Source organism: Pseudopipra pipra, chromosome 20, assembly GCF_036250125.1.
Source record: "Pseudopipra pipra isolate bDixPip1 chromosome 20, bDixPip1.hap1, whole genome shotgun sequence".
Lineage (NCBI taxonomy): Eukaryota > Metazoa > Chordata > Aves > Passeriformes > Pipridae > Pseudopipra > Pseudopipra pipra.
In genome coordinates this window covers 2,377,695-2,400,452 of record NC_087568.1, presented here as the reverse complement: position 1 = coordinate 2,400,452, position 22,758 = coordinate 2,377,695, and the positions used below count along the sequence as shown (strand labels likewise).

Here is a 22,758-nt window from a genome sequence, read left to right as displayed (position 1 = left end):
GGCGCGAGGCATAATGAATGACACAGCACGTAAAAAATTTTAATAATAAAATAAATAAATAAACAAACAAACTGGGAATTGAATGGGAATTGAATCCCACGGGAAGGGACGGGAGCGGGCAGGGAACCGGCGGCTCGCGGGCCCCCCCTAACGGCGGGCGGGGGGAACGCGCGGTGCCCGCGGCCGAGCCCGCAGGTTCCCGCTGAGCTGCCCCGGTCCCCTCGGTCCCCCCGGTGCCCCTGGGGGTGTCCGCGACCCCCCATCGCTGCCCAGGCCCCCCAAGCCCCTCGGGGCCAGGAACTACAACTCCCGACATGCACCGGGGGCAGCGCGGGGATCCCGCCGCGCGCCGTCCCACAATGCACCGGGGCCGCCGCACAGTCACCGCGGGGGCGCGGGACTGGCAACGGACGGTATTAAACGTCGTTAAACGTCATCAAACGTTATCAAACGTTATTGAATGCTTATTAAGTGTTTGTTAAGGGTGTGTTAAGGGCTTATTAAGCGTTGAAGAAAAGCTCAGCTACGAGCCCAGGTGTTTGCGGTTCTGCCCCGTCCCTTCCGGGGGCGCCCGCGGCGGCGGAACTACAACTCCCGGCATGCCCCGCGCCCGCCGCAGTTCCGTTTCCGGGAGCGCCGCCGTGTCCCCGGAGGGGCGGCGGGGCCCGGGCGGTGACACCGGCGGGGACACCGCGCTCGGGGCCGCCCGGGGCACGGACAGCGCCTCTGCCTGCGCCCCCGGACCGCCCCGGGGCTCCTTCATGGGCGGGCGGCAGCGCGCCGCGCTGCCCCGGGCCTGGTGAGGCGCCGCCGGCGGCGGGAGCGGCGGCACCGGGGGAGATGTACGTGCAGGAGGAGAAGATCTTCGCGGGGAAGGTGCTGAGGGTCCATGTGTGCACCATGGAGGGCGCGGAGTGGCTGGAGGAGGTGCCCGAGGACACCACGGTGGAGAAGCTCAAGGAGCGGTGCCTGAAGCACGTAAGGAGCGGGGGGGACGGCGGGGCCGGAGGAGAGCCCTGGGGAGGGTCCGGGCTGGGCATGGAAACCGGGGAACGGGGCAAAGGGGTGGAAATTGAGGGTTGCGGGAAGGGCTGGAAAGTGGAGATCGAAGGGAAAGGCTGGAAGTCTGGGACCGAGAGGAAAGGGTGGAAATCACGGTGGGAAGGAAGGGTTGGAAATCAGGGACTGAGGGAAAAGGCTGGAAATCAGGGAGCGAAGGGAAGGGCTGGAAATCAGGGACAGGGGAACAGCCTGGAAGTCAGGGACTGAGGGAAGGGTGGGTGCGTCCTGTGTGAAGAAAACTGACTTTTCCAATGCCCTGTAAATGTCTTTAAAAAGTGGGGGAAAAAAAAAAGTTTAAGTAAACAGATGTTTTCGTGTTATGTTCAGCTCTGTCTGCCTCCCCCCAGGTTATGTGGGATTGTTCCATATGGAAGGAAAACACCCGTTTGGGAGAGTTTTGTGTGTTGGAAAAGGAGGGTTTGGGCGGAAATCCCTTAGTAGCCTTTTGTTGCAGAGTTTGGTGTGTGTTCTGCAGTGGGGTCAGAGATCAGCTCCTGTCTGAGCTGGGGGGGGCGAGTTGGAGTCTGCTGAGCTGGTTCTGATCATTTCCCCTCAGAAATTACAGCCTGGCTTGTTTCTGTGTGAGAACAAAGAGGGAGAGTGGTAACTGTGGAGGAAAAATGACACGTTTTGTAAAAATCTTAGTGCAGCCTCCCCCTGTGCTGGCACAGGAGCGACTGAGGTGGTTTTTGGGGTGATTAAAAGCTCTTCTAATGTTCCTCCTGTGCTCTTGATGGAAGGGGCCAAAGGGTAAATTACTTGTCACTGTGTGGAAGAGAAAAGGTGCCAAAAGCAGAGGCAGAGCCTGTGGAAGCTGAGCAGGAGAACAGGGGTTCCCTGTGCTCGGTCACCCCTGTGTTTGTGGTGTTCAGTGTTAAAACCAGGGGTTTCAGAGCCACCAGACTGAGGTTTGAGGCTCTGCCCCAACTGTTTCACTGCCCTGATTGACAACAGCAGCGTGTGAGGTGGGGACCCATGGCCGGGACTGCCCTGGGCTCAGGGGCCAGCACAGCTCTGGCAGCTGCAGCCCTGGATCCTGAATCCTGCAGCATTTCCTCCTGAGGGACATGAAACTTTGGAGTGGCAAAAGCAGGAACCTCAGCTCCCACCTCTGAGAGCACAACTTGCTAATTCACATTCAACAGTGGGGTTTTTTTCATCTTCAAAGTCTTGCAAAGACTTTTTTTTTATTTTTCCCCACATAAAACACATGCCATAGAAAATCCCTGTAATATGTCATTGCTTAACTCCCATTTGAAGGGTTTGGTTTTCTGGGTGAAATAAGGATGCCCAGCAGCCCTGGTGGCCTCTGCCTTGGGCCTGCTGGCTATATCCTTTCAGCTGGAATTCCTGGAAACCACAGGTCCCAGCACACTCTGGTTTTCCTGTCTCATAGTCCTTGTGCAAGTGCTTTTGGATTTAGGGATGAGAAGGGTCAGCAGGGGAGGGAGGATTCTGCCCCTCTGTTCTGCTCAGGTGAGACCCCACCTGCAGTGCTGGGTCCAGCTCTGGGGGCCCAGCATGGGAAGGACACAGAGGAGGCCACCAGGGTGATCAAAGGGATGGAGCAGCTCTGCCGTGAGGAAAGGCTGGGAAAATTGAGATTGTTCAGCCTGGAGAAGAGAAGCTTCGGGGTGACCTAACTGTGACCTTCCAGGACCTGAAGGAGCTACAGGAAAGATGGAGAGAGACTATTGACAAGGGCCAGGACAAGGGGGAATGGCTTCAAACTGACAGAGAGTGATGTTAGATGGGAAATTAGGGAAGAATTGCTCCCTGTGAGGGTGGTGAGGCCCTGGCACAGTTGCCCAGAGAAGCTGTGGCTGCCCCATCCCTGGAAGTGTCCAAGGCCAGGTTGGACAGGGCTTGGAGCAACCTGGACTAGTGGAAGGTGTCCCTGCCCATGGCAGGGGTGGAACTGGTTGATCTTGGAGGTCCTTCCCACCCAAACCATTCTGGGATTCCACGATCCCAAGGGAAGATGGGGCTGCCCCACTGAGAGCTGTGGGTTCAGAGCCCCCCACACTCCCCTTTGTCCCTCTCCAGCTGAGAGGTTGAAGCAGAATGGAGCAAACACTGCCAAAACAGGGTGGGGTGAGGCTGACCTGCACATGTGCAGAGCTGAGAGGCCTTTAATTATCAGGAAGCTTAATTAATAGATGCTTCCCTTGCCGTGCAGGTCGGGGCAGAAGACAATTGATAACTCGGTGTGATATTTGATTTCATTCTCTCTGCTTCTTTGTGCTCCTGGGGTGGATTTGCATAACCATCATGGATAATGGATAGTTGTATGGAGGGGGAAAATAGACATGCAAAAATCATGACTCCTGATCATGGGGATGTTGCACTGATTCTTGATAGCACCTCGAGATAATTTATGCAGCCACTTCTTGTGAGATGCTGATGATTATGTTCCCTGAAGTCTTTGGAATCATTCTTTCAGGGAGCAGAGGGAGATATTTGTGACAGGTTTGAACCAGGAAAGGGGCCACTTTTCCCTCCATAACATTCCAGTGCTTGCTGATCTCCGAAGAGCCACTCTCAGTCTTTATTTCCCCTAAATTTTACGTGTTGGGGTTTTTTTGTTAGCTAAAGGGAAAAAAAACAAACCCTCCCACTAGTTTTCTCTCTCACCTGTAACACCATAGTTGTGTTTGTAAAACAGATGGTTTAAGCCACCCAAGTTTAGTAGCAGGGAGTGTCAGTGCTATTTTCAAATGTTTCTGTTATTAAAGCAAGCAAACAAACAAACAGAAAAAGCTTTTCCTTATTTAAACACAAACAAAGCCCTGTGGTTTCTCAGGATTCCAAGCTTTGCAAACAGTGTTTGGCATCACCAGGGCTTATGATTCCAGCAGTAGCTCAGGCACCTGTAGCAAAGGTTTCTCACCTGCCTGGCTGTGAACTCCACAATTAAAAGGGACTGGTGAGAGCTTGGAGAGGCACTGCCTGTTCTGCTGGCTTTTCTAATTCCAGGGCACGTTAAAGTGTGAAGATAAGCCAAGTGTTTCACTCAGCAGCCTCTTTGATATATGGAGTGCCCAAATATGCCTTATTATTCTCTGCAGTTGTTAATAAAGTGGTTGGAGGGACAGGGAATAAGAATTGCTGTCCACAGAACTTTGATTTTTTTCACTTAAACTTTTACCTTATTAGTTTTATGACTAGTTATTCTGTTGGCAGTATAATATTCTGATTGCCCCCACACACTCCTGGGGGAAAATGGGTATCAGGTCTGTGTGTCCCACCCCAAACACACCTCACAGCTCCCCTTTTCCAGTTCTTCCTTTTTTTGGGCTCTGACTCTCAGGATGTGGGACAAGGAGCTTGTTCGGAGAGGAGATGTTCCACTGATGTCCTCTTGGGCATTTTGGGGACCTTATCAGATCCATTACAGGAGGTTCTCCCAGCTGTTAATGTGTTCCTTGGCCTTGGTTCAGCAGTTAATTCCTAAGAAGCTCCTGTTAGACAAAGCAGGACTCAGACATTCCCCCTCAATCTCAGTGAGGGATCAGAACTGGACTCAAATTCAGGTGAGGAACTGGGATCTGTTGAAAACAAGTGTGTTTTGTTTGGAAAAAGAGCAGGGAGCTGAGTTTTCCATCAGCTGCAGTCAGCACAAAAGGTGGTGATGGACTAAAAAGGTTCCTTTGAAGGAGGGTGGTGATGGACAGGACTAAATTCTCCATCAAAATAAGGGCTGGTTTCAGTGGGATTTCTGGGAATGGCTCTGTCACACGAAGGCTGAACATGTTTTTCAGCAAACATGGGGAAAGGGGCTTGGTAGGAACATTTAGAAGTGTCATTAAAAGCTGTTTGCAGTGAGCAGAGCAGGTGAGGTCAGTGTTGAGTGTCCTGGTTTGTGGTGAGAACAGAGCAGCAATTTCATGGGGTTGGTAGGTTGTTATTTTTATTTTTGCCTTTCTGCAATTGCAACCACTTTGCTTTCTTTTTTCCACTCCAACAACTTGGAAGCCTCTAGGTGCACTGATGTAATAATGTTTCTGAAATCTCTCACTGTGGGTCTGGAGCCACCCTGGTGGGAGGAGGAGGCAGCTCCAGGCCCTGTGTGTGCACTCCTTTTTCAGGATTTGAACTTGATTTCTTGGTGAATTATTGACATACAATTTAGAATTGCAATAAGGAACTGGGCACAACGTTCATATATGAGAAAGACCTGTGGTGTGCTGATTATTTGTGGCTGGGGAGAAGAGCTGTGAATATAATTTGTGTTCAGCCCTTCCAGCAGGAACCCAGGTTAGGGCTCCAGCAGCCAAATCTGAATTCAACTGGAAACAAGTGCAGAAACTGCCCAATTTAGGGTCAGATAAACCCAAATCACTGCTGGCAGTGCCCTGTTTACTCTGGCAGTGTGTGTAAATAACAATTATTAGATGGAGCAGGGAGTTCCTCCTGTTTGCACACCACAAATGAGAACACCCTGCATCAGTACAACCTTCCCTTGTGTAAAACACTGGCTGCCCTTTGTAGATCTGCATTCTTAGTTTGTGATACTAATTGCTGCTCACTAAGAGAGAGGGACCTTGGTGATCTGTTGCAGAATTAACTAAGCTGTGGGCCCTGGAACATCCTTGCTTTGCTCCCAATCTCCAAGGCCTGAGTATAGGACCAAGCACTTGGAGTTGTGTGATAGAGATGTTCTGTAGGGGAAAAAGTCTAAATCCACTCACAAAAAGGCACAAATCAAACCTCAGGGTCTTTAATAAAACACATTCTGTGCACTTGCCTCTGGCTTAAGCTATTAAGAAGCCAGGAAATGATGCACAGTTTGTATGTGGGGAATCTGGAGTGCCCAATGATTCATGCAGGAGCCTTGTTTCTGTCTTCTGATCTCCAGTATTTATTGTCTTCTGCAGTGTGTCCCTGGGAGCTTGGAGGATCCCAAAACTGTGACACATCACAAGCTGATCCATGCTACTTCTGAGAAGGTGCTGACAGACACAAAAACAGTGTTGGAGGAAAATATTCAAGACAGAGGTAAGATTGTCTGGGTTTTAATCTTGTCAGTCTGGAAGCAGCAGGTTGTGTCTCATTTGGCAAGTTCCAAGCAGCAGCATTTTTAATATCTACTCTCTGCTTTGACATAGGAAGCTAACTAAGGTGGCAAAAAAACAAAGAGGGGAAAAAAGACTTTTTTAACCCCCCCCCAGAGAAAGCACCTGGAGCAGTTTCCTTTTCTTCATTCCTGCTTTTAAGAGTTGAAAAGGAGTTAAGAGTGGTCATTCAGTCAATAAGTTAAACTGATTCTTTTATCTCCTTTTAAAGTAATTTTTTAAACCTCCAGGGCAGCATTTACCCTTCAAAGCTATTCAAGGATAGTTCAATGGCTTCAAGAACCACATTAGGGGGTTTCTTGAGGGTGTCCAGGTGAAGCAGGAGGGTGGTTGCTGAGGTCTGAGTGAAGTTTAGACCTCATTGAACTCTGCAAACAGATCAAAATCCATTGCACTGTGGTCTCACTGACCACAGTAGAGTTTGTGGGGTGTGTATTTGCTCCTGAGATTTAAATGTGAAACAAAGACCTAAATAAGAGAGCTGGAGTCAGCTTTTACTGGACAGCTCAAGGTAATGGCCTGTTTTGGAGCCAGGGCAGTGTCAGAAAGTGAGAGAAGCAGAACTGAAATATTGTGTGAACCAGAAACTCTGCAGGAGTAGAGTCCCTGCTTCTTCCTGGGAACTGCTGCCATGGTTTCCCTTCCAAGGCAGTGTCACCTGTCACTGACAGGAGCTGGGAAGTGCCATCCTGGGCAAAGGCAAGGCACTGTTCCTGCTGGGGGGGGTTGTTCTTTCCAGGCTCCTGTGGAGTGTTGGGTTGCAGTTTGCACAGCCAGGCAGCACGAGCTGTGTATCCCAGCAAGCTGTCAGGTGACTGACTGCCTGTCCACTCCTTTTCCCCCTGCAGTGTGTGCTCTGCCTTCCCTGCTCCTGCCTGGCAGGGACAGGGATTCCAGTGACAGCTGAGTGCCCCGGGCTGCCTGTGCAGGGCTCCTGTCACGTCTGACCAGCTGCACAGAGGAGGGTTCACAGCCCTCACCAGCTGCTGCTCTTGGCTGTTCTGTGCTGGGCCAGACCAAGAAACTTGTCATGGAAAGCATGTTTTGTTTGCTTTGTACCTGCCCAGTGCAGTGGACTAAAAACTGCCTGTCAGCCAGGCCTGGCTGAAGGACTCAGGGGCTGCCCAGGTTTGGGCTCTGAGCAGTGGCTGCATCTCCTCCCTCAGAATGTCTGTGGCAGTAACTGAGGGGCTACAAAGCATCACATGATCTCTACTAAAAGGTTGCCTTTAAAGGGAGAATATCAGTCTTAAAAGCCCAAAGAGAGCTGGTGCCAGGTGATGTGAGGCTGAAGACTTGTTTGCCCAGGTGGGCTGCCAGGGGTGCTCCCCTGCTGCAGGCTGTGAACCTCTCCTGCCATCCACACACCAGTGTGAGCTTCAGCCTGGTGCTGCAAGTCCTTGGAGCTGAGTGCTTGGCCCCAGCTTAGACCAAAAACCATCTGTGCTGTCTCTGCTGCTTCCTTCTCAGTGCAAACACTGACAGTGCTGATTCTTTTCTTATTATCATGAGCTGTACTAATTATGTAGAAGACATCTGGAACCTGTAATACCCTCTCTTTAAGGGTGGTGTGTGAGGAGAAGAAACCAGTTACACAAAGTGTAATTAATCCTGGACCCAGTTTTGAATTCTCTGTGCACCAAGGAATCTTGTGAAACCATCCAGGTCCTAAAGGGTGAAAAAGGTCTGGTGCTACAGTGGGATTGATACAAAATTCATCTCCAGGAACAATTTGTGAAATATCTCACAGGAACTGTCCTCACATCCTTTCTAATGTACTGCAGTGTCATTCTCTTTGTAGATGTGTTGCTTTTGATCAAGAAACGTGCACCACCTCCACTCCCCAAGATGGCAGATGTGTCTGCAGAGGAGAAGGTGAGTTTGAAACACTTCTCAGCTTGGCAGTTTTGGTTAACTGCTTTATGGATGGGATGTGGAAGGGTTACTGTGCTGTGCTCTGCTTACAGAGGTAAATGCTGCCATTGAATTCTAGGAAAGTTAATTCATATTTCTTCCAAGCTTAGAGAAAGCTGATTTTACATTTTTAACTGTCATTCTGAGAACATTTGCCTTAAAATAAGACATGCAGTTGCACTCTGTGGAAGTGGCATAGATTTGATCTTTGAAAAAATATCTAATGACTTTATAAATATAGTTTCAGCAAGTGCCTTGCTTTGGTGGAAAACCCAAAGAAATGTGTTGACTTGCCTTCAGCCACCCTCTAACCAGGTCTCTAGAGCTGAAGTGTTGACCCCTTACTGTTTTATTCCATTTTATTGGTGTGTAATTGTTCCTGAGGGTCGGTGATGCCCAGAGTGCTGTTTGTGCACCAGTGTTACTGCAGCTCATGTAAATCACATAAACACTTCAAGCAGTGCCTTGTGCTTGAAATGGTGAATTCCTGGGTGTCTCTTCTTCATCCTTGCACAGCTTTGTTTCTTCTGGGGTGTCTGTGCATCCCTTCCTGCAGGGATCGTGTCCGTCTCTCTCCTCAATATGGTCCTGCTGTGCAGAATGTCACTGTAAGAGCACAAATTATAAGACTTGGGAATATTTATAGTCTGGACCCTGCTATGTTTTGTGCTGGATCAGGAGCATGTGCTGCAGATTCCCTGCATGATCCTGGCAGGCAGTGCAGCTCCCCCAGGGATAAGCAGTGAAGTGTTTCCTGTGCCCAGCGCTGGTGCAGCTCTTGATGAGCTGAGCTGTGAGCAGGCCCTGGGGAGCAGAATATGGTCCTGGGCACTGAGACTTCTGTAATACATCTCCCTCTTTATGCTGGAATTTCCCTGCCTGTTCAGATAACAGCAGTAGTTGTGAGGACTGAAAGTGGGGCAGCCAACAGGCCCAGTTTAGCTCTGTCACTGCAGAGTGACACCGGCGCTGTTTGCCCGTGGTATTGAAGTTACAGGGCACTGCTTGATGCCTTGGTGGAGAGTCTGAAACTGCTGTATTCTCTGCTCTGTGGATAATGGGTTATGAAACCTACTCCTGTTCCCTTCCCTGCAGAGGAAGCAGGAGCAGAAGGCTCCTGACAAGGATGCCATTCTCAAAGCCACTGCCAACCTGCCCTCCCGCAGCGCCGACCGCACCGTGGCCCATCACAGCATGAGGGATGTAAGTACTGCATTTACCTCCCACTCTGACACCCCAGCAGCCTTTCAGCCTGTGCAGCCTTTCCTTTGACACATTTTACCTTTCTCCTTTCTGTATAAGAAAAATCCAGATGTATACAATATATATTAGAATAAATAACTCAAAAGTTTAGACACAGCTTATGCTATTTAGTGATAAAAAACCCACTGCTTCTGAATGATCATAGAGCCATAGAATGATTTCATAATCCTCATATTTTGATTTTAGGATTTTATTGGTATTTTATGATTTGAAATGTTCTATTCATGGAAAAGCCTCAGAACATATTCAAGATCTAGCAAACATTAAGTTAGAGGGGTTTATTTCTTCAGGCTTAAATAGTTCAGGTGTTTGCAGTGGGGTTTTTTCTCTTCCTTGACCCATGGGGTAGAAATAAAAGGACCTTTCTGGACTTCCCAGGAAAGTCTTCTTGAGAGACTGAACAATGAAAATAAAGCCCTACTAAAGCACCTTTCTGAGCAGAGGGCCAGGCTGCTGCTGTGCTATAACAATAGATACATTAAGATTCAGTGATGTCTTGTCACATCCTGTCTAAATGTTTTGACAGTTTCCTTTCTTGCAGTTCCAGACAGAGCTCCGGAAGATCTTGGTGTCTCTCATAGAAGTTGCACAGAAATTGTTAGCACTGAACCCAGATGCAGTTGAACTGTTTAAGAAGGCAAATGGTATGAACATATCTTTGTAGTTCAGTCCTGGGAATTTGTTTGCTTCCAGGGCACAGGAGTGGGCTCAGAGGGAAGTTCAGACCCTGATGTGACAGCAGAGCCGCCACAAACTTTGTGGCAAAAGTTTCACCTTGTAGATTGTACAAAACTTGTGGATTTATAAGGTCCCTTTGGGGTGGATGAGAAGGTCCATTTAAAAATGATCAGTAGGGATGGTAAAGAATAGTTGAAAATGCACAAAGAGGTAGTAAAATGAGGAGAAACTGTGACTCTTGATTCAGCTGGTGGGAAATGCTCATCCTTGAGAGCTGCTACAACAAGATCCAACTTAATTTCTAGAGAAATGATTATTGGATCTTCAGTGAATCTCACATATTTAATTATGTGGAAATCCCCTGGTCATGTGTGAGTTAACTGCCTTTTGTTTGAGATCTTGAACACATCTGGACAAAGTCTTTGTCCTGGAAGAATCTCTCTGAGCCAGACTGAGCTGAGAGCAGCAAATTAAACGATGAGGTGGCAAACTGGGGGCAGGAACAAAAGAAGAGATGGAAGAGAGAATGGGGCTTGAACTTCACACATGCCATTGCATTGACACAGGGGTTTATTTGAGCTTGCAGTCAATTTGAACATTGTTCTGTTTGTGTGTGTGTAGCCATGCTGGATGAGGATGAGGAGGACAGAGTGGATGAAATAGCTCTGAGACAGCTCACAGAGATGGGCTTCCCAGAGAGCAGAGCTGTCAAGGCCCTCCGGTTAAATCAGTAAGTAAATCACTGCATATGCTTGGGAAAAAAAAAATCTGCATTTTTCCTGAAGTTTCCTTATGTGGGTCACCTAAATTTAGGTTGGGAAAAGCATTAACTCAGGGAACAGTGCTGCCTCAGGCAGAGTGCAGGTGGCACAGGGAAGGGGAAGCAGGGCTGGATTGCCCTGGAAGGTCTGTGGGTCAACAAGGCTGTTTCCAGGTATTAAATCACATTTTCTTCTGCTTTAGAAGTCAGATTTCACAGAGGAAAAAGCCACCTTGGTCCATCCACGTTGGTCTTTCAGCTGTGGAAATATACTTTGTGCTGGTCTTTAGAATATCCTTTATTCCAAGGATATTGTGAAGTCCAGAGAGCAACTGCAGGAAAATAGGAGGGAATGTAGTACTTCTTATGCCCTAAGAACAATGAGCTGTACTGCCTTCTTCCTGAGAGGGGTTTGTTAGGCCATTCTTGAAAAATTTTAATGAGAGAGAGTCCACAACACATTCCAGTTGCTCTTTTCCAGTGTCTCAGGAAGAGTTTCTCCCTGCTGTCCTCCAGCTTTCAGGTTATAACTGAAAAGCTGAACAGGCAAAGGTTTGCCCTTCCATGAACATGTAATAATTCCTGTTACATGTTCACCTGCCCTTGCTTTTTCCTTCATATCCATTGGGAAAAAGATGTGTTTGGGAGCTCTGAGGATCAAGTGACTGTGTCACTGAGGGCTCACAGGTCTCTCCTGAAGTCACAGTGGAGGGATTTCCAAGTGGGGCATTTCCAACTGCAGTTGTCCCTGTTGAATTTTGCTCTGGCTCAAGGCACATCATTCATATATAATGTTTTTCACCCTTTTTTCTCTTGTTAATGGCATTCCTTGGTCGCTGGATGGTCTGAGGGAGATCTCCTCAAGCACCAGAGTTTTTGCCATCTGAGATGTGTTTCCATGTGAATTTGGAACATGCTTTGCTGGCAGTTTTGTTGACAGTTGCAAACAGTCAGGGTTTGCCTGCTGTGCAACAAAGCAGATGATGGGGAGAGTAGGGTGACTCCCTCAGAACTGCCTGTTAAACTCTGGGTTGCAGCTGTCCAAGCTGGACATGGTTCCTCTGTTTTCCTGGCTCCAGAGAAGATTGTGGTGCCCTGAGTGCACAGAGAATTGATGTGCTCCGAGATTGGCTCCAGCACTTTATTTGTGACTTTTCAGGTACTAATTAACCTGCAAGTCAATATCCCAGGGGGATAAGAGCAAAGGCAGAGGTGTGTGGAGCCCTGCTGTACCTCTGGGGAGTTCCTCATCCCGCTGTTCCCATTTGTTTCCCAGCATGTCGGTGACCCAGGCCATGGAGTGGCTGATAGAACACGCAGATGACCCTTCAGTGGATGCTCCCCTGCCAGGTCAGACTCCTGCAGAAGCCACAGCTGAAGCTGCTGCCTCCTCTGCTGAGGCAGCTGCGGGTCCCAGCTCGGAAGAGGGAGGGGAAGAGGCCAAGGATGAGCTGACGGAAATATTCAAGAAGATCCGGAGGAAAAGAGAGTTTCGTCCGGACCCGCGGGTACGTGCTGTGTGTCCACCAGGAATGGAAGGGACTGTAGGCACCAAGGAATCCTTATAAATCTTTAGCAAATAAATTAAATGGGACATCTGGGTACACGTGTGTTGTGCTGGCTTGGCAGGATTTCAGTGGAGGTCTTTAGAGAGTGTTTAAATTTAGGAATACTTCCAGTCGTGGAATATTCTGAGTTGGAAGGATGTTACCTCGGGAATGCAGGATCTAAATGAGAGACACTGTTACTTCTGCACCTGAAAACTGAGAGGACTGAAGTGAGACCCCTGGCACTGCCTTTTTGGCTGCTGTGTGGGAAGGAAGGGTGGCAGGACAGGAGGAGGTCCTTTGTAGAAAAGGGCAGGCTGGATGGGGCTCTGAGCAACCTGGACTAGTGGAAGGTGTCCCTTCCACTTAGTTGGAACTAAATGACCTCTCTAAGATCCCTTCCAACCCAAACCATTCTGGGATTCTATGAAAAGGACAGAAAGGTGTGACTGTATTTAGGGGGCAAGGAAGGGTATCACCAGCAGGTTGGAGTCTTGCAGCAAACACAGAAGTTGCCCTTTTTTCAGAACACAGGTTTGGCTGCAGTGAGAAAGTGTTCTTCTCACACTGGGAGCTCACCAGGAGGGGCTCTTTGACATCTGGCACTTGAGATTTGGGTTAAAAGCTGCAAATGCATTTGATGACCTGGGTACAATTTCTCAACATTCTTATCTAAATACATCACACTCACTAACAACATAATAAATCCAGGAGTGAAATTAAATAGGGTGAATAGAACCACAAATGCACATAAACCTTGACCATTCAGATGTGAACAAGAGCTTTATGGCAGGAGAGGAGTTCCAAAATAAGGTGTTTGTCCTGTGCCTCTCCTTCCTACCCCAGGTTCACTTGCTCTTTGCCTTGCATTCAGCTTTCAGTTCTTGGGGACAAGAACTACCTTCACTCTTAAGATTTAGTTTTCTTCCATACTGAAGACACTTTTGAAGTAGGGTATTTGAAAAGTTTGTTGATAAAATCACTGAGTGGTCCCTAAATGGAAACAATGAGGGGGTTTTACCCCACAAAAACCTCCCGCACAGAAGGTGAAAGGTCATGATTGCTCTCATTTCTGCTTTAAATGTTACACTTATTAAGCTGTGCAATTCTTCTCCAGGCTGTCATTGCCCTGATGGAGATGGGATTTGATGAGAAGGAAGTGGTGGATGCACTCAGAGTAAACAACAACCAGCAAAACGCAGCCGTGAGTACAACGTTCCCCTTCCCTGCTCCTCTGAAAGTCTCTTCAGCTGCTTGTTTTCCTCATGGAATTGGGTGATGTTTTGCTCTATCCTAAAGCCAACTGTTCCTGGAGATTCAAGGAGCCTCTTTCAAGTTAGATACACAACTACAATACAGAGGGTTCAGACTTCTCAGAGGAGCTCGGGGTGTGTGAGGTTGGGGCTGATCTGTCCAGCACAGCACATGTGGGCTTTCTAAAAGCTTTTGAGACAAAACTCCCTCACCACAGTGTGCAAAAGAGATTGTGCTCTCCTGAGAAAGGGAAAGGTGTTCCCTGTAATTAATAACTGATTAAAGGACAGGAATAAGTGATCCAGCAGAGATTCAAGCCATGCAGTTGTGTAAATGACCATTCAGCAGCAATGCTTCCACAGTTTCTGGAATCAAAAAATGTTAAGGTTTTCAAAGATTCATTAGTCCCTCTGCTAGTGGGTGATGTGTTAAGGAAAATTATGTGGACACAGCTGACAGCCAAGGAATGTTCTCCTCCTAAGGATCCAGTGCTGGCTACTGTTGGAGAGAGGATACTGGGCTGGGTGGTGCAAGTGGATAGTAAATGGTGTGAAAAGAAATGCACAGCTCAGGCTTTAACTGTGGGAGGAAAAAGTATTTTTAAAATGCCACATTACCAAAACTTTTCTGTTGAGACACTTGGGTTCTAATGAAATCTCTTGTGCCTGGTGATTTCTTTCAGTGTGAGTGGCTGCTGGGAGACAGAAAACCTTCTCCAGAGGACTTAGATAAGGGCATTGACACCAACAGCCCTCTCTTCCAAGCCATCTTAGAAAACCCAGTGGTACAGTTAGGGCTCACCAACCCTAAAACTCTACTAGGTAAGTCCTGCCTGGGTTCCTGCTGCACATCCATGTACTTACCAGCCAATGGAAGTGGAGCCTGGATGATGACAGCCCCCTTTGGGGGATTGGGGCAGCTCTGGACCCCTTTCCTCCCTTCCAGCCCTGGTGTTTGTTTGCTTCATCCTGCAGCTCAGCTAAACCCAGACCTTGGGGCTGTCCCAGAAATGATCCTAATTCCCCAGGACTACACTTGCTGAACTCAGAACTTTAATAGCTGCTGGCTGCAATGCTTTTGTGGATTTAGGAGACCTTTTGTGTGCTCCCTTTGGCCACGAGGGGAAAAATCAGGAATGTCTGTCTCGAACTCTGATTATTTCCCAGAAAAAACAAGGCTGGGTCCTGCTGTGCAGCTCCCTGTGAGCGAGGCCTGATCACTGAGACAGAAGATAACTTGTGGAAAAGTATCCAAACAAGAAGGCTGAGCTAAGGCTTTGCCTGTCAAAATTGAGATAAAATGTGAAAACACACTTCCCCTCGTTTGGGTTTGAGCTCTGGGGTAAAGTCTGTGTGTTCATGGTCAGAAAGGCTGTGAACACAACATGTACCCAGCAGAGCCTCCAAGCTGGGAGGAATTGCTCCCTCTGACAACACAGAACAATGACTGGCTCTGTGATGTATATTTAAAGTTTTCCATTTAGTCTTTCTCTTCAAAATTTATTTGAGGCAATGCCTTTAAATAAAGGCTGCATGCACAGCTCAATCGAGAGGGCTCTTGAAAATACTGCTTTAAGTGTAATTAGGAGAGTTTGCAAGCCTTTAAATAATTCAGGAGCAGAACCTTCCCACTCCTGATTTCTGAACAAATGGTCTCTTCATTTCCAACCAGGGTTCCACACTGCAGCTCAGAATATAAATAGAAAATGAAATGCCATTATAGGAGCTTGGATGAACATCAGAGAATATATTCCTAGTGATACATCTGCAAATTGCTTATGTCACAGATTTTAATAATGAGCTTTTACATTTAATGGGTTTCTTACAGAGTATTGATAAATCTTTGGTTTTAAGCTTTTGAGTCTGTGTAAAAGAATATAGTTCAAGTGGTGAAAGGTGAGATGTGTGTTTTATTTTGGGCTTTTCTGGAGGCAGTGCTGCATGACCTTGAGCAAGGTATTAATGATGAGCCTTTCAGAGGTGCTGGGCACTTCCAGCTCCCACTAATGGCAGTTGAGCTCTGTACACTGAAACTCCAGGGAAAACTAACACTGACCTTGGTGCCAGACTCAACACTGACATTTTGGGGACTGTGCAGCTGCTTTTTTTGTCCTGTTCTGTAATGACTGGCTCCAAATGTCCAGGAGTTCAGCTCAGTGTCTGTCAAAAGGCTTAGAAATCATTGCCTGGCCTGTTTTCCTGCCAGATTTGCAGCTTGGCTCTTGCAGTGGCTGCCTGATTCCTTCAACATGAGGAGTAGGGTGAAAGCTGGAAAATAATAAACCAGCAAACAAAGCAAGCAGCCAACAAAGCTCATTGTAAAGACAGAAAGAAAAAATGCTCTTAAAAAAATAAAGGTGACCTTTTTGTGCACACCCAGCCTTTCCCCTCCTCTGTCTGGCTGCCTCCTTGACATCCTCTGCTCTCCAGACATCAGGAAGGAGGAATAAGATGCTGCTTCCCTTGTGGCTCCAGGGCCTCTGGAAAAGCTGGAACTCTGAGATTTGGGGGCTTAAGGGGCTGCACTTGTGCTGGCTCTGTGTAGCTTTTGGCATTTCTGCTTTTGCTGGCTTAGTTTCCTCTCCAGAGGAGCCTCAGGGCAGCACAGGGAACAGGTGATGGTGCTTTCCATGAACTGTCTCAGTTAAGTACCAGGGAAAAAAAGGGATACTGGTGCAAGAAATCCAGGCTGGGATGTGGAAAAATGTTTGATCAGAGGAGTGGAGCTGCAGGAGAGTGTTCTATAGGAGTGCTGGCAGCAGATGGGCCTTCACAAATGGATGGATTGCATGGCATGTTCCTGCAGACAAATGCCTGGGGACATTTGTTAAGGCTTTAGCTCTTCAGCCCCACGGCCTTGAGGTTTTGTGGGATGGACTGTAATCCAGGCTGAGCATTTAATCGCTGTCTGCAGTGAATTTAATGCTGAGAAATGAGGAAAGCACAACCTGGAGCATCATCCCAGACTGTGGAGGCTTTGGAGCACAGGTGGTACAAGGTGCATTCCCACCATTTCTGGGTCGTGCTTCCCCACTGCCTTTGAGCTGTAGCCATTTCTAACTGTCCTGAAACATCCCAAACACCGAAGCTTTGCCAGGACTAACTGTTGCAATTCCCATCTCTTGGCAGCCTTTGAGGATATGCTTGAAAACCCCTTGAACAGCACCCAGTGGATGAACGACCCCGAAACCGGGCCCGTGATGTTACAGATCTCCCGGATCTTCCAGACGCTGAATCGCACGTAGAGGGGGGTCCCAGGGCACTGTGCCACTTCCTCCTGCCCCTCACTCCAGGGAATTTTGGGGAGGGGGCAGCTGGAAGGGGGAAGGGAGGTGAGGGGGGAGATCCTGAGGTGGGTCTCTCCCACGAGAGCTTTTGTAGTTACGGCCAACTGGAGTGAGTTGCCTTGTGGATTTTAGTGTTAGTGGAAGAGGTTTGAAGACTTGTTTTTGTTTTCAGGTATTAGGTTTAAAATAAAGTATATCAGAAAAACAAAACAAAAAAAAAAAAACACAAATAGGAAAAGGTTTTGTGCAAAAACACTTCAGAATCTGATTGTTGGAAAGAAACACGATCCTGCTTGTTAAAAAGGCCTGTGACAGTAGTTTTCTAGCCAGCTTTGCTAGGACCTGGCTAGTGTTTACAAAAGGTCACTGACCACTGGCATAGGATATTAATCATCTCCATACAGTATTAATTTATGGCTTGATCAAATTGCAAAACTGCTTTTTAAAAAAAAAAAATCGATTTTAGGAAATGGGTTTTTTTAAAAGCCCAGAATATTGGGAGAGCAAGCACATTTCTGTCCAAACTTGTTTAATTTAAACCAGAATCATTCAGAGATGGAATTCTAAATAAATAGCATTACTTTTTCCTATTTATTTGCTGCATTAGTGTTGTTGCAGTCCCACAGGGGTTGTACTTGCAGGAGGTTCTCTGTCAGGTACCACAAAGGTGCAGCTTCTCTCTCACCACAGAATTCACCACACCAAGACTTTCATTCCCACGTGGCTGCAGTTCCTGAGCTCATATCCCTCTTCCATATCCCGTTGCAAGGAGGGATATGTTCACACAGTGGGGGTTTTTTTATCCATTTTTATGTGCACAGTTTTGGAAAGGGACTTCTGTGGGGTTTTTATTCTGTTTACAAAGAAGCAGCTGATTTGCATGGGGGGGGTTGTTGATCTGTAAAGCAGCAGAACCACGTAGGTTTTTATCTTGTTTAAGGCATTTAAAGCACGCTTGAAATTGTTATCTTTGAGTTAGAAGTGGGGTTTCTTTATGCTTATTTTTACCATGGCCATACCAAGAATATCAGACTGGGTCTTTCCTGTTTTGCCAGGAGACTGACTTGAGGTTTGAGACAGGAATTTTGAGCTTTTAAGAGCAGAACTGTGAATATCCACGAATGGGATTTTACAACTGGGCTCTGCAGGTGTCACTTTTTAACAGTCTGCTAAAAAAATGGGATTTATTTCCAACTTAATGAAACAAAGATGGTATCTGCCATCATCCCTGCCATGTCCTGTGCTTCACAGCCCCTTAGGAAAGGCAGGATGGGCAAGTCCTGCCTCTCCAAACTGCAGAGTAACCAGGAGGAGACCCTGTGCTTAACCAGCCCAGAGGTGTCCTGTCAATCCTGAGCAAAGTCACCTCTGGAAGTGTGGGAGGGTTTTTCTGTGCAGTTGGGGTTTGGTTTGTTTTTTGGTTGTTTTTTTTTTTTTTTTTAAACAAAAACTCAACAAGATGCAACCTGAAACCCTACAACAAGTTTTGGCCTGAGCTTGGCATGTGCTCTGTGCTGTTCTGCAGTCGAGGCACTGAAGTTGCCAATTTCTCATCATTAATAAGAAGGGTGGGGAAATCAAAACAGCCTGAGATTTTATCTTGACTTACTATCCCAGGGTTTATTATTTGGGTTTTTTGTTGCAATTTGTAACTCCTTCTGAAGCTTTGCAGTTGATGACTGCTGAAATATTTACTTCTGCACTTAGAAATTCCAAGCTTTATAGAGATGCTTCTTCTGTTCAAATTGGACAGTAAAACCATTTTTGTGGGCTCTTGCTAAGAATAGACTGACAACGTGACATTAAATTATAACCTTCTCCTGTAACTCAAGCCAGGAACCAGATCCTGCACCCCAGTGAGCTCAGCACAGCTACTCACCAGTAGTTGTGACTGAATGTTGTGGTGTTATGAGAGGTTTTGATTATTTTTGTCCATTTTTTGCTTATCCCTGAAGCTTTTTTCTTGTAATAATACCAGAAGACTGTTTTACTTGAAGCTCTTAATGTTAGAGCCACACATCCTTCTCTACCAATCAGGATTCTGGTTAATATTCCTTGTAATGGGTGTTTTTAGAAGGGAAAGTTGGGAAAAACTACCCTGTAGTTTGGTGGGGGGGTGTGTTTGGCTTTTGAGTGGGCAAGGAGAGATTCAGACTTAAGGAACTGTCTTGAGGAATGTAAAGGCTTGGGAAATGCTGGTTTTGATTTCAGCAGCACATGGTTGGACTGTGGAGCTTCCAGGGAGATAAAAGGGATCTGAGCTGCCTCCCTTGGTCAGCCAGGGCCCCTCAGTGCCACTGAACTGGTTATAAAGTGTGGGCAAAAAGCTTCAGTAAAACAAATTATTCTTGTGTAAGAGAAGGTGAGATTGCCCAGGTTCAGCAGCAGCAGTTACAGACTGTAGGGATAAAGGAATGCTGCACCTTTGGAATGCTTGGAGGCTTGAGAATCCATGGTTATTTCTGGGTTTGGTTGTTCCAGAGCTCCACACTTGCACAGCTGAGGTGTTGGAGAGTGTGTTCTTGTTTGGGGTGGCTTTAACAGGGCCCTGCTTGGCTTGTGGGAACTTGAGTTTGCAGTGGCCAGAAGCTGAGAGAGAGCAGAATTTAGGGGGGGTGGTGTTTGCAGCAAGGCACAGGAGTTGGTTTAAAACAACCCAAAACTACCCTTGAGGTTGAAGGAACACATGAGGAATTGCTCAAGACATCTGTGGGTTGGGGGTGTGAATTAGTCCAGGAGCTGTGTGTCCCCATCACTCCAGGGGGTGGGATTGCTGCTGCTTCACAGAGTTGAGCCCATGGTGCTTGTAAAGGCTTTGATTGGCCCAGTTTTTACAAAACCTGAAAAAAAAAAAGTAGAATATCACCATTCCTGAGCGGGACTGTGTGATCCCCAGGCACAAGGAATGTGTGTGACAAGAGCTTTGCCTGGTGATCAGCTGTCCTGTTCCCTGGTCTGTGAGAGATCCCTAAACCCAGGGGACAGTCTTGTTAAATAAACCAGGTGGTTTTGTGAGGAACTCACAGTGAGGGTTTACAGGCTCAGGTCCTGTCCTTGCATATCTGGTGTTCAAGTTCTAACCAGCAGGGACATGTCACAGTTAAGTTTCTCATGACATGGTCTAGGGAATATTTGGAGGCCTGTGAGCTGGAGCAGGGAGGAGATGGGGTGGTAGGTGACTAATTGTCTTTCTTGCAGTATTTCCCCACTGACAGAGACAATCTTGTACCTTTTGCTGTGACAGGACTCTTGCAAGCCAACCAGCTATTTATTGAACTATATCTAACTTATAATTTTGTCATCAGAACACTGATATTTTTAATAGAAATGTACTATATGGAAGTTTGTTCTCAGGGCTTCGTATTTATACTCTTTTTAGGGGGGATGCATTTAAAGGGATGTATTTGGAAAAAAGGCCAGTGGCTACTTCAGCTTGGACCTTGATTGTCCTGACCTGTGAGCCCGAGCTTGTGTAACTCCTGCTAAACCCTAGTCCCTGGTCCAGTCCAAAGAATCTGCCATTCCTTCTCTCCCTGTGAGCAGTGGCATGAGTCTTCCTTTAGGATTGCTGCATCACTCCCTGGCCATGGTCACACAGGGTAACCCAGCTGCTTCCCGGCTCGCTGGTCTTTGCTCCATTTCAAGGACGTTTCTGTTCTCCATGCAGCTGGAAAATTGCCTTGCATGGTTCCTAAAGCAGCCAGCAGTGCATTCCTCCTCTGGGAAGGTGTGAGGTTCCCTCCTGCACAAGCTCCAAGACCTCCAGCTCGTGGCTTTTCCTGGCTCCTCTCAGCCTCTGTCCCAGATGTGACCCAAACCTTGACCCCCCCCGTTTCTTTCCTCACTCTCCTGGAACCAAACTTGTCTTTTGGAGATTGATCTTCATATCCAAGCAACACTTTAGTGGTTATTGAAATCCTTTTATTTTTAGTTAGGACTGTTATAATTAATTTTTTTAGGCATTGTGATTCATGGGCTGAGGATCTTTTAATAATATATTTTGGAAGTTGTTGAAATCAGCATCGCACCAAACGAATGTACAGTGACACTGTCAGCAAATCTTGCCTGTGGAAGGGACACAGAGGTTACCTGTGATCTCTGCTCCAGGGGCAATTTTCCCAAAGTCTTGTGCACAGGATAATGAGTGTTTCATCCAAAGTAACCGCCCTGTTTTTCTACTTTTAATAATAAATAACATTTTTATTAACTCGCAGAATAGCGGCGCTTCCAGCTGGTATTTCCATCCGACCGTAAGTCCCTGAGCTCTGAGGTTTGGGATGCTCCTGTATCCTCCTCTCTGGGACAGTTACTCCTCGGAGGGATTTGTGCTGGCTGGTGTAGGGCAGTGGGTGCAACCCCCACCTCCCTGCAGAGGAAATTATGTCCACGTGAATGTGCTCTCATGGTGGTGGTTCTCACCTCCATCCCGACATCTGGGTGTAGCAAAAGGGGTTTTTTTTCAGGACCTCTTGCCCTAGATTTGAAGATCTTCAATGCAGATCCTGTTTGCAGCATGTGAACTTCAATAAATGTAAATGCATTAAATTCTTACTGAATTTGGGTATAGTTTTATATCGTGCTCTGGGGAGAGGGAGGAAATTGGATCACGTTTTAAGCGAAGCCCCCACAAGCCCAAGTGTCTTTGTTGCAGCAGGTAACAGAGGCCTGGAGAGATTTTTAATTTGCATATTTTTATCATGGCTTAACGAACTGTACACGAATGTGATTTGCTACCCAGCACTTCCCACGAGGCAGCACCAGGAAAATGATATCGCAAGGTACTGACTTCACGTTTCTTTTCATGTCACCTGTGTATCCAATAATTAGGTACCACGTAGGATAACTTTGATCTGGCACTGCCAGCAGTGTGTGGCATGCTCAGCTCTTCCTAAGGTGTAACATTACTTTTCTGAAGCTTAACTAGGGCGGATGTCCCTGAGCCTGTGGAATTCAGGATTCATTCTGGCCACGCTCCCGTGGCTCGCTGACCTCTCCCCGAGTGGGAAAACCAGCAGGATTTGCTCCCTCCAGAAACCCTCCAGGCAAAAAAGGCAAGGAATGCTGCTAATTTGTGATCCTTTTAAGCAGTTGCTGTTGTCTGCTGAAAGGTATTCCTGGAAATTAGGGAGGTGTTGGCAGAGCCAGACCTGTTCAGGCTGGAATTATTGCGTGTGGAGGTGTCAGACCCACGGCTGGGGCTGGAATGAATCCTGAGGCTTAAACCTGCTCACACATACACACCGAGACACTGATGTTATGTGTGTTGTACATTTATAATATATCATAAAAATAAAGTTTTTTTGATTTATTACAAGGTGTTCTGAACCATCATTTGCAGGAGCAGCAAAGGTTTGTGGCTCCACGTCGTTGTTCTGCGTTCCTTGTACCTGCAGGCTGCTGGGACTGTTTCTCAAAAAGTGGGATATTTGGAGAGCTGGTCAGGAAACTTCCACAGAATTTGTGCAGGAAATCCTGGTTCAGGAGCTGGTTTTGCACCTGGAATTTATTTCTCTGTTTTTCAGGAAAAGTTGCATTTGGGGAGATTCATTGCAAGGGCTTTGTGAACCAAGACCTGGTGATCCCCTGGGATGTTCTGATGCCATTGAAGAGGGATTTATCTTGACAGTTGTTGACTGACAAATTGAAGCCCTTTCTTTCCCAACAAGGGAACCCTCATTAAGGAAAACAGCTCCAGCAAGGAGCAGCTGGTGGGATGCAGCAGCTTGCACGTGATGTGATGTAACCAAAATTGCCTTTGGGCTGCTGGAGATCTGGGATTGAGGTGGGAAGAACCTCCGAGCCTTGGCCTTTGTCTGCAGCTGCCTTGGAGGCAACTGATGACGAGTGTAAGTGTGTGAGATTATTTCTCTGAAGGAGACAGGATCTCTAGAGTACATTTGGGGGTTTTGGGGGGTTTGG

The 22,758-nt window shown here is 47.1% G+C and overlaps 1 protein-coding gene across 2 annotated transcripts; it reads left to right on the top strand.

Annotated features, from left to right (window-relative positions):
- The first annotated feature begins 628 nt into the window (after nucleotides 1–628).
- On the top strand, nucleotides 629–21,395 carry UBAC1 (UBA domain containing 1). 2 transcript variants are annotated; one of them, XM_064676681.1, is made up of 10 exons: nucleotides 629–978; nucleotides 5,940–6,060; nucleotides 7,939–8,012; nucleotides 9,147–9,254; nucleotides 9,856–9,958; nucleotides 10,614–10,722; nucleotides 12,029–12,260; nucleotides 13,417–13,503; nucleotides 14,236–14,374; nucleotides 16,682–21,395. In XM_064676681.1, the coding sequence occupies exons 1-10, from the start codon at nucleotides 841–843 to the stop codon at nucleotides 16,795–16,797; spliced, it is 1,227 nt and encodes a 408-aa protein (XP_064532751.1). In that variant the 5' UTR covers nucleotides 629–840; the 3' UTR covers nucleotides 16,798–21,395. The 2 variants fall into 2 exon arrangements, with proteins under 2 accessions (XP_064532751.1, XP_064532750.1); XM_064676680.1 differs by having other exon boundaries at nucleotides 661–978; nucleotides 9,841–9,958.
- Nucleotides 21,396–22,758: the final 1,363 nt, after the last annotated feature.